Source organism: Scyliorhinus torazame, chromosome 9, assembly GCF_047496885.1.
Source record: "Scyliorhinus torazame isolate Kashiwa2021f chromosome 9, sScyTor2.1, whole genome shotgun sequence".
Taxonomy (NCBI): domain Eukaryota; kingdom Metazoa; phylum Chordata; class Chondrichthyes; order Carcharhiniformes; family Scyliorhinidae; genus Scyliorhinus; species Scyliorhinus torazame.
Window position 1 is genome coordinate 116407159 of NC_092715.1, and position 13635 is coordinate 116420793.

General features: G+C 47.5%; 1 protein-coding gene across 2 annotated transcripts in view; it reads left to right on the forward strand.

The window, feature by feature from the left end:
• Positions 1 to 13635, forward strand: part of fer (fer (fps/fes related) tyrosine kinase) — a 414420-nt gene that overhangs the window by 284932 nt on the left and 115853 nt on the right. For both annotated transcript variants that reach the window (XM_072516399.1, XM_072516400.1), the window contains exons 14-15: positions 6547 to 6662; positions 10825 to 10919. In XM_072516399.1, the coding sequence (XP_072372500.1) occupies positions 6547 to 6662; positions 10825 to 10919 (211 nt within the window). The remainder of the gene's footprint in view (positions 1 to 6546; positions 6663 to 10824; positions 10920 to 13635) is intronic.

Below are 13635 nucleotides of genomic sequence, written 5' to 3' on the forward strand. Positions count from 1 at the left end.
CCGTGGCAGTATCTGTAGAACTGACCACCGCATAGTCCTTGTGTGACAATGTCCCATCTTCACAATGAGGATACTTACCATTGTGTTGTGTGGCACTACCTCTGTGCTAAATGGGATAGGCTTCAAACAGATTTAGCAACTCCAGACTAGGCAACTGTGAGGCGCTGAGGGCCATCAGCAGCATCAAAATTTTACTCGGCAACAATCTGCAACCTCATGACCCGGCTTATCCCCCACTCTACCACTACCACCAAGCCAAGGGATCAACCGTGGTTCAATGATATTGATTATAATCTGACAAATGGCAAGCTACATTCACGCCACACAAGTGCCAGACAATGACCATCTCCTATAAGAGAGAATCTAACCAACGCCCCTTGATATTCAATGGCATTACCATTGCTGAACCCGCACTATCAACATCCTGGAGGGGTTACCATTGATCAGCAACTGAGCTGGATCAGCCATATTAATTCTGTAGCTATCTGGACAGGTCAAAGGTTAGGAATCCTACGGCGAGTAACGCATCTCCTGACCCACCATCTACAAGGCACAAGTCAGGAGTGTAATGGATACTCCCCACTTGCTTGGATGAGAGCAGCTCCAACAACACTGAAGAAGTTCGACACCATCCAGGACAAAGCAGCCCTCTTGATTGCTACCCCTTCCACAAACATTCAATCCCTCCACCACTGATTAACAGTGGCCGCCTTGTGTACCATCTGCAAGATGCACTGCAGTAACTGGCCAAGGTTCCTTAGGCAGCACCTCCCAAACCCATGACCACTATCATCTAGAAGGACAAAAGCAGCCGATATCTCGGAATCCCACCACCTGGAGATTCCCCTCCAAGTCACACACCACCCGACTTGGAAATATATCACCTTCATTGTCACTGGGCCAATTCCTGGAACTCTCTCCTTAAAAGCACTGTGGGTATACCTACACCTCCGGGACTGCAGCGGTTCAAGAACGTAGCTCATCACCCTCTGAAGGGAAGCTAAGGATGGACAATAAATGCTGACCTAGCCAAAAACACCCATATCCCGTAAAAAAATTAATTTACAAAAAAAAGAATGCAATAGACTAGATTGAAGAAGGTGCACGTGAAGCGCTGCCTCACCTGAAAAAAGTGTTTCAGCCCTTTGATGGTAAGCAGTGAGAAGGTAAATGGCAGGTGATACACCTGCGTTTTCATGGGAAGGTGCCATGGAAAGAGGGTGACATATTGGGGATGATGAGAGGAGTGGACCATGGTACTCGGAGGGAACGGTCACTGTGGAATGCTGACAGGGGAAGTAAGGGGAAGATGTGTTTGGTGATGTTATCATGCTGGAGTTGGCACAGTGGCGTGTAAGATGAGAACAAGGGGGAGCCTATCCTGGTTCTGGGAGAGTGGGGAAGTGGTGAGAGCAGAAGTGCATGAGATGGATCGGACACGGTTGAGAGCCCTGACGACATCAGTGGGTGTCATTAGTCCCCAGCCAATGGCAAGTCAAGTAGGCAGGTTATAACATCCCTCCCCCAAGTCCAAGGAATCCACCAAAGACCCTGGCTAAGGAGGGCGTCGGACTCGTTTTGCCGCAGGTCGGACACCATTTGCACGCGGCGCTGGATCAGGCGGCGTGTAACGAGACGGAGACCGGCGCTTCCATGATGAACGGCGCAACGGTTGTACATCCACGGCCCGTGGACCCGAGGATTTCCCCTCTGATGCATCCTGTGTCTCCATCTCGGAGTCAGAGTCTGCTGCCTCCGTCATGTCAGCGTCTCTATCTCCATTCAGTTCTGTAACGACCTGCGCAGGCTTCGAATGAGGCACCAGTGGAAGATTGTGAGGACTACCTTCCCTTGTCTCTGGTCTCTGCGGCTGTAGAAATTAGCTCCGGGGGAGGGGGATCTTTTGAGGGGATAGTCTTCTGGACCGAACGTGGTCTACATGCTTGCGCTGGAGACGACCCTGGGCTTGCACCTGGTAAGATATAGGGCCTGTTTGGCGAAAGATTACACCAGGAACCCACTGGGCACCAGCAAAACTCCGAACGAACACTGGGTCACCGGGCGCAAACTGCCGAATCGGCCGATGCCGAGAAAATCCCTGTCCCTGCCGTTCTTGTGTGCGGCGTACCTTTGCGCCAATGTCCGGGAAAACCATACTAAGGCGGGTGCGAAGTCTCCGGCCCATTAGGAGTTCTGCGGGAGCTACCCCAGTCACCGCATGGGGGGTGGTCCTATACGTAAACAAAAAACGAGCCAGTCTCGTGTCCATTGATCCGGAAGACTGCTTCTTTAGGCCTCTTTTGAATGTCTGCATTGCGCGCTCTGCCAACCTATTTGAAGCCGGGTGGTAAGGGGCAGTGCGGATATGGCGTATGCCGTTCATCTTCATGAACCTCGCAAACTCCTCACTCGTGAATGGAGTGCCGTTATTCGTGACCTGCACCTCGGGGAGGTCATGTGTACTAAACGACAAACTTATCTTTTCAATTGTTGCGCAGGACGTTGTCCCCTGCATCTTATGCACCTCTAGCCATTTAGACTGGGCGTCAATTAATAGAAGGAACATGGATCCTTGAAACGGGCCTGCGAAATCTGCATGCAAGCGTGCCCAAGGCCGCCCTGGCCATTCCCAGTGATGTAGGGGCGCGGCCGGCGGAAGCTTCTGATGCTCCTGGCAAATGGAGCAGTTTTGGGCCACCTTCTCAATGTCGGTGTCGAGGCCTGGCCACCAGACATAACTCCGGACCAACATTTTCATTTTGGTCACACATGGATGCCCATTGTGCAAGTCTGTTAGTATCAGCTCCTGGCCTTTTTCCGGGACAATCACACGCGTCCCCCACAAGAGGATGCCGTCTTCCATGCTGAATTCTGACAGCTTGGAGGAAAATGCCCGCAACTCGCCTGGGAGCTGTCTATCCTGCCCACCATACAGGACTATGTGCCGAACCTTTGACAGGACTGGCTCCACTCACGGATCTGTGATGCCGTGACAGGCAAGGTGTCCATAAAATTTAGGGGTGCAACCACCTCACCGGTCATGGAGGTCGACATGGGGCCGGTCGATAAAGGCAATCGGCTCAGTGCGTCGGCATTTGCTATCTGTGTACCTAGTTTGTGCTCCAGAGAATACTCGTATGCAGCAAGCAACAAAGCCCAGCGCTGGATCCGTGCGGAAGCAATGGGCGGTATTGGCTTATCCTCTCTGAAAAGTCCCAGCAGAGGCTTATGATCAGTCACGATAGTGAAATGGCGGCCATACACGTACTGGTGGAAGCGGTTCACCGCAAAAGCCACTGCCAGGCCCTCCTTCTCGATCTGCGCGTACTTTTTCTCCGCTGCAGTCAATGTGCGGGAGGCGAAAGCTATCGGTCGCTCGGCCCCGTTCTCCGTCTTGTGGGACAGGACAGCCCCAATACCATACGGGGATGCATCACATGTGACGAGCAAAGGCTTTCCAGGATCATAGTGGGTTAGTAGCCCAGACGACGACAATTGTTGCTTTACCCGCCGGAAAGCGGTTTCTTGCGGCTGACCCCAAACCCAGGTGTGATTTTTCTTTAGCAGAAGGTGCAAAGGGGCCAGCGTAGTTGCCAGATTGGGGAGGAACTTCCCGTAATAGTTTACGAGACCGAGAAAAGAACGAAGATGCGAAGTGTCAGTCGGGGCGGGGGCCTGTTGAATTGCACGCACCTTCTCTGCGACGGGGTGCAAACCTTCGCGGTCCACCCGATAACCTAGGTAGACTACTTCTTTTGCCTGAAATACGCACTTTGTGGGACGTAAACGGACACCAGCCTCCGAAAGGCGTCTAAGGACAGCCTCCAGATTTTCCAAATGTTCCTGCTCCGACGTCCCTGTAATCAAAACGTCATCTAAGTAGACAGCAACACGTGGTAAACCTCTCAAAATGCCCTCCATAACATGTTGAAAAATTGCGCAGGCAGAGGATACTCCAAAGGGCAACCGTGTATATTCATACAGGCCCGGTGTGTATTAATCGTTACATATGTTCGGGAGGCAGGGTCCAGCTCCAACTGCAGGTAGGCGTGACTCATATCTAATTTTGTGAATGAGAGTCCACCTGCAAGCTTCGCGTAGAGATCCTCTATGCGAGGCATTGGATATCGGTTGAGTCGGGAAGCCGTATTCACCGTAAGTTTATAGTCGCCACACAAGCGAACTGTGGCATCTGGCTTCATTACAGGTACAATTGGTGCTGCCCAGTCAGCAAAACGGACGGGCCTGATAATACCCAAACTCTCCAAACGAGTGAGCTCCCCTTCTACCTTCTCGAGCAAGGCGTAAGGCACCGGGCGCGCCCGGACATAGCGCGGCGTGGCTCCTGGTTCGACTTGGATACGGGCTACGGCCCCTTTTATTTTCCCCAAACCAGGCTGGAATACATCTGGGTATCGTCCTAGCACAGTAGCATTGTGGCTAGCACAATTGCTTCACAGCTCCAGGGTCTCAGGTTCGATTCCGGCTTGAGTCACTGTCTGTGCGGAGTCTGCACATCCTCCCCGTGTGTGCGTGGGTTTCCTCCGGGTGCTCCGGTTTCCTCCCACAGTCCAAAGATGTGCAGGTTAGGTGGATTGGCCATGATAAATTGCCCTTAGTGTCCAAAATTGCCCTTCGTGTTGGGTGGGGTTGCTGGGTTATGGGGATAGGGTGGAGGTGTTGACCTTGGGTAGGGTGCTCTTTCCAAGAGCCGGTGCAAACTCGGGCCAAATGGCCCCCTTCTGCACTGTAAATTCTATACCTCAGTCAACCCTTCAGAAACTGTTTGGAGGATGTGCTGCCATTGCAACCGCAAATGGTGCAACCAGTCCCGACCCAACAGGCTTGGCCCATGGCCGCGCACCACGATAAGTGGGAAATGCCCCTCCTGGCGTCCATAAACAACAGGGGTCATCGTAGTTCCTGCAATGTCCAGTGGTTCCCCCGTGTAGGTGGCCAACCTGGCCTGTGAGTCGGTTAATGTAAGGGTCTGTATACCCTGCTTGATGCGGTCGAATGTCCTCTGGGCGATCACGGAGACCGCTGCACCAGTGTCCTACTCCATCTCAAGCGGGTGGCCATTGACCCGTACTGTCACCCTAATGGGGGCCACACGGGGAGCTGCCACACAATGCAACTGCAGGCAGTCGTCCTCCGTCTCCACGTCCTCGGGAGTAGTCGCCGCAGGTTCATCCACATGGAAGGTATGGCCCCTAGGCTGGTCCCAGTTACGGCCCCTGGGCTGGTCCCAGTTTCGGCCGGAATGACGGCGCCCCCAGGACCGCCGTCCGCGATGGGGTCGGCGCCTACAAGTCTGACACGGACATGGCTCCTCATCCATTGGTTCTGGAGAAGGCTCCCTTCGGGGAGGAATGTCCGATGGCCACTGTCGTCGGTCCGGACGTTGCCTCACCCAAGGTACCACAGGAGTGCGGGGGGACGTTTTCGGACGGAAGGGGTTGCGCCCCAAGGCATGCGCTTCCATTCCCTGTAGCTCCTGCACTCCTCGTTCTGCGCTCTCGGGCCAATACTATTTGAATGGCCTGTTGAAAAGTCAATGTTGCCTCAGCTAACAACTTTCTCTGGGTGGCCGTATTGTTAATACCGCAAACCAAACGGTCGTGTAACATTTCTGACAAGGTCTCACCATAGTCACAGTACTCCGCAATCCTGCGTAGCCGGGATAGAAAATCGGCAAGGGATTCTTCAGGGGTCCTCTCAGCGGTATTAAACCGGTAACGCTGGACTATCGTGGACGGGGTTGGGTTAAAATGTTGCCCCACTCTATTCACAAGTTCATCAAATGTTTTGGTGTCCGGCGCAGCTGGGTACGTAAGACTCCTAATCACCCCAAACGTATGCAGGCCGCAGGCGGTGAGCAATATGACCACCTGGTGCTCGTTTTCGGTGACATTGTTTGCCCAGAAATAGTAACGCATCCGTTGTGTGTACTGGTTCCAGCTTTCCAGCGCAGCATCAAAAACATCCATACGTCCGTACAGAGGCATGGTATAATAGAAAGCAACTTCCAACCTGTATCCAACAAAAATCCAGGGACATGGCTTCAGCAGTGTAGACAGCTATTCACTTTAACCTTCGTCGCCAGTTTTGTGAGGGCCACGAAGAATCCAGCACGAGTTTTTAGGATACAAAGTAATAACATTTATTTACAATAACAGCAGCAACTTCCCTTGCTGCACACTCGTTCCTGCTGGTTCCTAACTGGCCAGCTTTATTTATACTTGGAGTTTACTAATGGTTTCTCCGCCCCCCTCATTGGGGAAGCTCATACTCCCACAGGATTGTGGGATTGTCATTCGTCCCCAGCCAATGGTAAGTAGGCAGGTTATAACAGATATGGATGCTTAACATGGTTATACAAGATTCCGCTGAGCATTTTATACATAGGTATTAGAGCACACAGTAATGAAGAATACATTCTCACAGGAAAAATTATAGTCAGAAAATATCTTCCTGTATTTGCACTGGCAGGATGGTATAATCAAATAGATATCTGTTTATTAAATTAGATGTTATTCTTTTCAGGGTAATTTTGGCGAAGTTTTCAAGGGAACATTAAAAGATAAAACTCCAGTAGCTGTAAAAACATGCAAAGAAGATTTGCCACAAGAGCTGAAAATTAAGTTCTTATCAGAAGCAAGGTAGGTTTTATACATTGAAAGTAACCAAAAAGAGAATTGTATTTAAATTTATGGAAGTAATCTTCTCTCTTTCTCCATGCTGTCAAATTGAAACTAAGTGAACCAATCCATCAAAGGTTTTGCTGAAGAAAGATCATATACATTTCTTCAAATTCTACAAGGTTAGGTATTGAAGAAAAAAACATTTATTTTTGTTTCCTTTCTTCTTTGTTTGCATCATGATTCACTTCCAAATTATAATCTGACAAGTGGCAAGTTACATTCGCGCCACACAAGCACCAGACGATGACCATCTCCTCCAAGAGAGGATCTAACCATCGCCCCTTGACATTCAATGGCATTACCATTGCTGTAATCCCCACAATCAATACCCTGGGGGTTACCATTGATCAGAAACTGAACTGGACTAGTCATATTAATACTGTGGCTACCAGGGCAGGTCAAAGGCTAGGAATCATACAGCGAGTAAGCCACCTCCTTACTCCTCAAATTCTGTCCACCATCTACAAGGCCCAAGTCTAGTGTGTGGTGGAATGCTCTCCACTTGCCTGGATGGGTGCAGCTCCAACAACACTCAAGAAGCTCATCACTATCCAGGATACAGCAGCCCGCTTTATTGTTCTCCCTTCCACAAACATTCAAACCCTTCACTACCGACGAACAGTGGCAGCTATGTGTACCATCCACAAGAAGTACTGGAATAACTCACCAAGATTACTTAGGCAGCATCTTCCAAACCCGCGACAACTACTTTCTAGACGGACAAGAGCAGCAGAGACCTGGGATCTTCACCACTTGGAGATTCTCCTCCAAGTCGCTCACCATCCTGACTTGAAAATATATTGCCATTCCTTCACTGTCGCTGGGGCAAAATCCTGGAACTTCCTCCCTAACCATACAGTGGATGTACCTCAGGGACTGCAGCGGTTCAAGAAGGCTACTCATTACCACAGATGCTGATTGGGTCCTACTCGAGTGGGATGATTTCCAGAGACCTGAAGAAAACAGTCAGGTCTGTGGACACTCAGGGGAAAGGATCTCTTGTCGCTCTCTCACTCGCGCTCTCAAACTGCAGAGACCTGAATGAATCTGCAGTGAAAACTATTACAGACTGGAAAGCTGCAATCTCGACTTGAAATCCTGGCTTGAAGGAAAGTGTGATTGAAACAACCATCTGAAACAAAGACACTTATCTTTACCTTATTATTTTACACCCTTCGTCTCCCCTCTGTGTTTGTCTGTCTTGTGTGTAAGTGTGTTTGAAGGTGGGGTGAGTTTAACTTCTTGGGGGGTGGGGGGTGGTAGAAATTAGATAATAGTTAACCCGTTATATTTGCTGCATATTGCATTATTGTCCTTGTTTTAAATAAAAAATAATTGTGTTTAAATTTACAAACTTAGTGGCTGTAGTTGTTGGGCAGCCAAGGATTGGATTGGATTAGATTTGATTTGTTTATTGTCACGTGCACCGAGGTACAGTAAAAAGTATCTTTCTGCGTTCAGCTCAAACAGATCATTTAGTACATGAAAACAAAATACATAATAGGACAACACAAGGTACACAATGTAAATACATAGACACAGGCATCGGGTGAAGCATACAGGAGTGTAGTATTAATCAGATCAGACTGTAAGAGGCACTCCTAAACGACCTTCTTTTGGGCCAAAGACTTTGAGTATTTTATCAGAGTTGCTGGTTAATTCAATTGTGTTGCAACTCTGACTCAAGGGCGTCTGAGATGCGGCCAGATTCTAATTGCCGAGGTATTTTACAGTCATTAAGTTAAGACACAGTTATAGAAAATCTCACCTGACTTCAAATTAACTACAGTCCCTTATTTTAAGGAAGGGAAGAATAAATAACAACACTGTCTGAGAGTTGGCTAACTAAAACCATATTTTGGTCAACTCTGTCACTGAAACAGAGGAAAGCTGTCCCCAGGCCTGGTCAGTTGCATTAAGGTACACTTCCCTAGGTTTGCTGTCCTCTCTCAACAGTACATACCATTTGACCTCAAAACATGTTTCTGTTTCCTCTCCCTTTTTAGGGATGTTTTGTACTTCGGCCTTTGGCTCCTTCCATATTTAAGGGTTTGCCAAGAGACCTACCAATTAAGCCTGTCACATCTCATAGATACATATAGAGATACATAGAAGATAGGAGCAGGCGGAGACCTTTTGGCATTTTGAGCCTACTCCGCCATTTATCACGATCATGGCTGATCATCCAACTCAGTAGCCTAATCCTGCTTTCTCCCCATAGCCTTTGATCCCATTCTCCCCAAGTGCTATATCTAGCCACCTCTTGAATATATTCAACGATTTAGCATCAACTACTTCCTGTGGTAATGAATTCCACAGGCTCACTACTCTTTGGGTGAAAAAATGTCTCCCCATCTCTGTCCGAAATGGTTTACCCTGAATCCTCAGATTGTGATCCCTGGTTCTGGACACACCCATCATTGGTAACATCTTCCCTGAATCTACCTTGTCTAGTCCTGTCAGAATTTGATAAGTCTATGAGATCCCCACTCATTCATCTTAACTCCAGCGAGAACAATCCTAACCTTGTCAATCTCTCCTCATATGACAGTCTGGCCATCCCTGGGATCAATCTGGTAAACCTTTGCTGCATTCCCTTGAGAGCAAGAACATCCTTCCTCAGAAAAGGAGACTAAAACTGCACACAATATTCCAGGTGTGGCCTCACAAAGGCCCTGTATAATTGCAGCAACATATCTCTGCTTCTGTACTCGAAACCTCTCGCAATGAAGGCCAACATACCATTAGCCTTCTTTACTGCCTGCTGCACCTGCATGCTTACCTTTGCTTGTGCATTCTCTGACCTAGAAATTAATTCATAGAATCATAGCATCAAAGAATTTACATTGCAGAAGGAGGCCATTTGGCCCATCGAGTCTGCACCGGCTCTTGGAAAGAGCACCCTACCCAAGGTCAACACCTCCACCCTATCCCCATAACCCAGTAACCCCACCCAACACTAAGGGCAATTTTGGACACTAAGGGCAATTTAGCATGGCCAGTCCACCTAACCTGCACATCTTTAGACTGTGGGAGATTTACAGCTGGAAGCTGGGTACCTAAGCCTCCAATATGGCGGGCTTCATTCATCCCATAAATGTCCCATATTGATAAAGGCTGCTGCATTGGCATCCAGGATCTGTGCCTGAAATTGGTATTAGGCCCTCTTAATATATAACTAGGGCACTTGGCATCTGTTTCAGGCAAAACTTGCTAGTCACTGGGCACAGTAGGCAGTACTTGGTGTATCATGAGTGGCACGGTAGCACAGTGGTTAGCACTGTTGATTTACAGCGCCAGTGTCATGGGTTCAATTCCCGCTTGGGTCACTGTCTGTGCCGAGTCTGCACGTTTTCCCTGTGTCTGCGTGGGTTTCTTCCGGGTGCACCAGTTTCCTCCCACAAATCCCGAAAGACGTGCTGTCAGATGAATTGAACATTCTGAATTCTCCCTCAGTGTACCCGAACAGATGCCGGAGTGTGGCGACAAGGGGCTTTTCACAGTAACTTCATTGCAGTGTTAATATAAGCCTACTTGTGACCGTAATAAAGATTATTATTATTATGCCGCCATTAATTATATGGCCTACTGCCAGTCACTGCTGCCCTTTTCCCAATTCAGACGCAATCTAATTTCTGTTCCTTGAGTTTAATTTGTGCAGTTTTCAGTGTAATCCCAATACGCTGTACCTAGATGATTCACAAGGAAGATTCTATGTTCTTATATCATCAAACAGGTAATATTCGGACAGCGGGTTTTCCTGACTCCACCTTCCTTTTCCACTTCTGACTGCAAGCTGGGTTTTAAACCTTTGCAGCCTCAAGTTTATTTCAATTAGGACTGAAAAATTGAATTCTTAAATTGTTATAAATATTGAAACGCAATAACACCTTTTAAAGACTATAATTAAATTGGACAAGAAATGAATGGAATGTTCACATAGGTGAGCTGGAAATGTATTCTGTCTTGGATTCACATCTAGAATATAAAAGTGAAAGCATGAGCCTGGAGGCTTATCCCCTAAGACACAGAAGTGTGAAACTCATGCTTTTTATTATTGAAATGTCAGATTGTCCTAAAAAATCAATTTTGTGGATAAGTATCTTTCTCTTTTAAACAGGATACTCAAGCAATACGATCATCCAAACATCGTCAAGTTGATTGGTGTCTGTACCCAAAGGCAACCCATTTACATTGTTATGGAGCTCATACCAGGTAACATGCTTAAGTGGATCAGTTTCATTGTTGATACACATTTAGCTCTAAAACACTCATCAAGCAATTTATTTCAAATGCCTCCTAGCCATCAAACACAAAAAAACAAATGTGCATTTTACTAAGCAGCAAAGAATGCAGTCATTTCATCTTGCAGTGTTTCTACTTACTAAGATGTATCCTTCACTTTCTGTAAGGACTCACATTACATTCTACGTAGTTGTGCAAAATATATACTCTGCAAGTGGAGTGAAATCAATGGCAGCTTGTTTAAATTGTAACTTTTTTTTTCTTTTTAATAAGTTTAGAGTACCCAATTCATTTTTTCCAATTAAGGGGCAATTTAGCGTGGCCAATCCACCTACCCTGCACATCTTTGGGTTGTGGGGATGAAACCCACACAAACACGGGGAGAATGTGCAAACTCCACGCGGACAGTGACCCCAGAGCCGGAATTGAACCTGGGACCTCAGCGCCATGAGGCAGCAATGCTAACCACTGCGCCACCATGCTGCCCCTTTTAAATTGTAACTTGACAAAAAATTGAATGCTGGTATATTTTTAATAAGTCAAATCTTAACTTGAAATATATCAATTTTCTATCATCAACATTGATAATATCAAAAAACTGCAGAATATTATATACAGCTATAAATATGCTTTGCCAGTGGAATACAGTATTACCATTTAATTTTGTCAACATTTCTCTCAACGTCTTTGTTCAAAGTTAGAAAGAGGAATCAATCTGGAAGATTATGCTGTCATTTAATTGTCTATTTTTGGTTCATTTTATGCATCATTCTGGAGAGTGCAATGATGTTCGAAATGCACAAATGTTCCATGGAGTGACAGTGATATTGTTTCTAGTTTGAAACTAAAAATGGAAGCATTTAGAGCTTATGAAGCAGATGATGAAAAAGAAAGCAGGAATGAGTGTATAAAAATATTGAAGGAAGCTACAATAATGATGATCAGAAAGGCTAAGGAGAATAAGAAAAAAAAATTACCAGAGGATAGAAAGCAATGGAAAGCTTTCCTTTCAGTAAATCTTCCCTTAAACGTTGTAGTTGCATTCCTGAAAATTATGACTTTAAGTGAATCATAGGTTCCCAGAGAGATAAATGTCAGAGCCGGAGTTGGTTCCTTCGGGCATTTCAGAAAAAAATTAAGTTGAAATACTGTAAAATTAAATGCACCACTCAATATAAAACAAATACAACAACAATATAATTAAATCCTTAAAAATAAATTACAGTTATGGGCAAAATCGAGGTCTTTGCGATTCAGGCAAGGGGCAGGAGAGGAGATTGAGTAGAATGCCGTTCAAGGTGATGGGAGGGTGTTTTCGGTACTTGGGAATTCAGGTGCATGGGATTGGGAGCAGCTAGAGAAGTTGATTTGGCTCGGTTAGTGGAGCAGATGAAGGAGGACATCCAAAGGTGGGATCTGCTCCTGTTATCACTGGCGGGGAGGGTGCAGATGGTAAAGATATCCTGGGGGTTACCATTAATCCGAAACTGAACTGGACTAGCCATATTAATACTGTGGCTACCAGGGCAGGTCAAAGGCTAGGAATCCTACGGCGAGTAACCCACCTCCTGACCCTTCAAAGTTTGTCCATCGGTTTTCCCGAGGTTGTTGTTTATATTTCAGTGCCTGCCTATTTTTATTCCGAAGGCCTTTTTTAAGAGGGTGAACACTGCGATCTCTGGGTTCGTATGGATGGGTAAAGCCGCGGGTTGGCCCGGTGGTGGCGGCGGCTTTGTGGGTGTGGAGAACATGGCGGAAGTGGCGGAAGCACATGGAGTGGAGGAAGCGTCGGTATGGGCTCCAATTTGTGGCAATCACCGTTGTGTTGGGGGAGCAAGATGTGGGGTTTCGGAGGTGGCAACGAGCTGGGATTGAGCGGTTAGGGGATCTTTTTATTGACGGCAGCTTTCCGTGCTTGGAGGAGGAGTTTGAGCTGCCAGGTGGGAATGGGTTCTGCTATCAGCAGGTGAGGGACTTTGCACGGAGGTAGGTTTCAACCTTTCCGCTCCTACCGCCCCAGGGGATACAGGACAAGGTAGTGTCGAAAACTGGGAGTTGGGGAGGGCAAGGTATCGGAAATTTATAAAGAGCTCATGGAATGGGAGGGAACCCCAATAGGGGAGGTAAAGCGAAAATGGGAGGAAGAGTTGAGCAAGGAGTTAGAGGCGGGTTGTGAGAGGATGCCTTAAGTAGGGTTAACGTGTCCTCGTCATGTGCCAGGCTAAGCCTGATAGAATTTAAGATGGTCCACAAGGCGCATATGGCTGTGGCCCGTATGAGCAGGTTCTTTGAACGGGTGGAGGATAGGTGTGGGCGGGAGGGCCCGCGAGTCATGTCCACATGTTTTGGGCATGTCCAATGCTTAGGGGATTCTGGCAAGGATTTTGTGGCCAATGTCATGTCCACGGTATTAAAGGTACGGGTGGTTCCGAGATTAGAGGTGGCGATTTTTGGTGTGTCGGAAGACCCGGGAGTCAAGGGGGCGAGAGTGGCTGATGTTTTGGCCCTTGCCTCTCTGGTAGCCTGGAGACGGATCTTATTGGCTTGGAGGGACTCGGAGCCCCCAAAATCGGGGGTATGGGTTAGTGATATGGCCGGTTTCTCAGGCTTGAGAAGATCAAGCTTGCCCTGAGAGGATCAATGCTAGGGTTCGCCCGGAGGTGGCAGCTGTTTATCGACTTCTTTG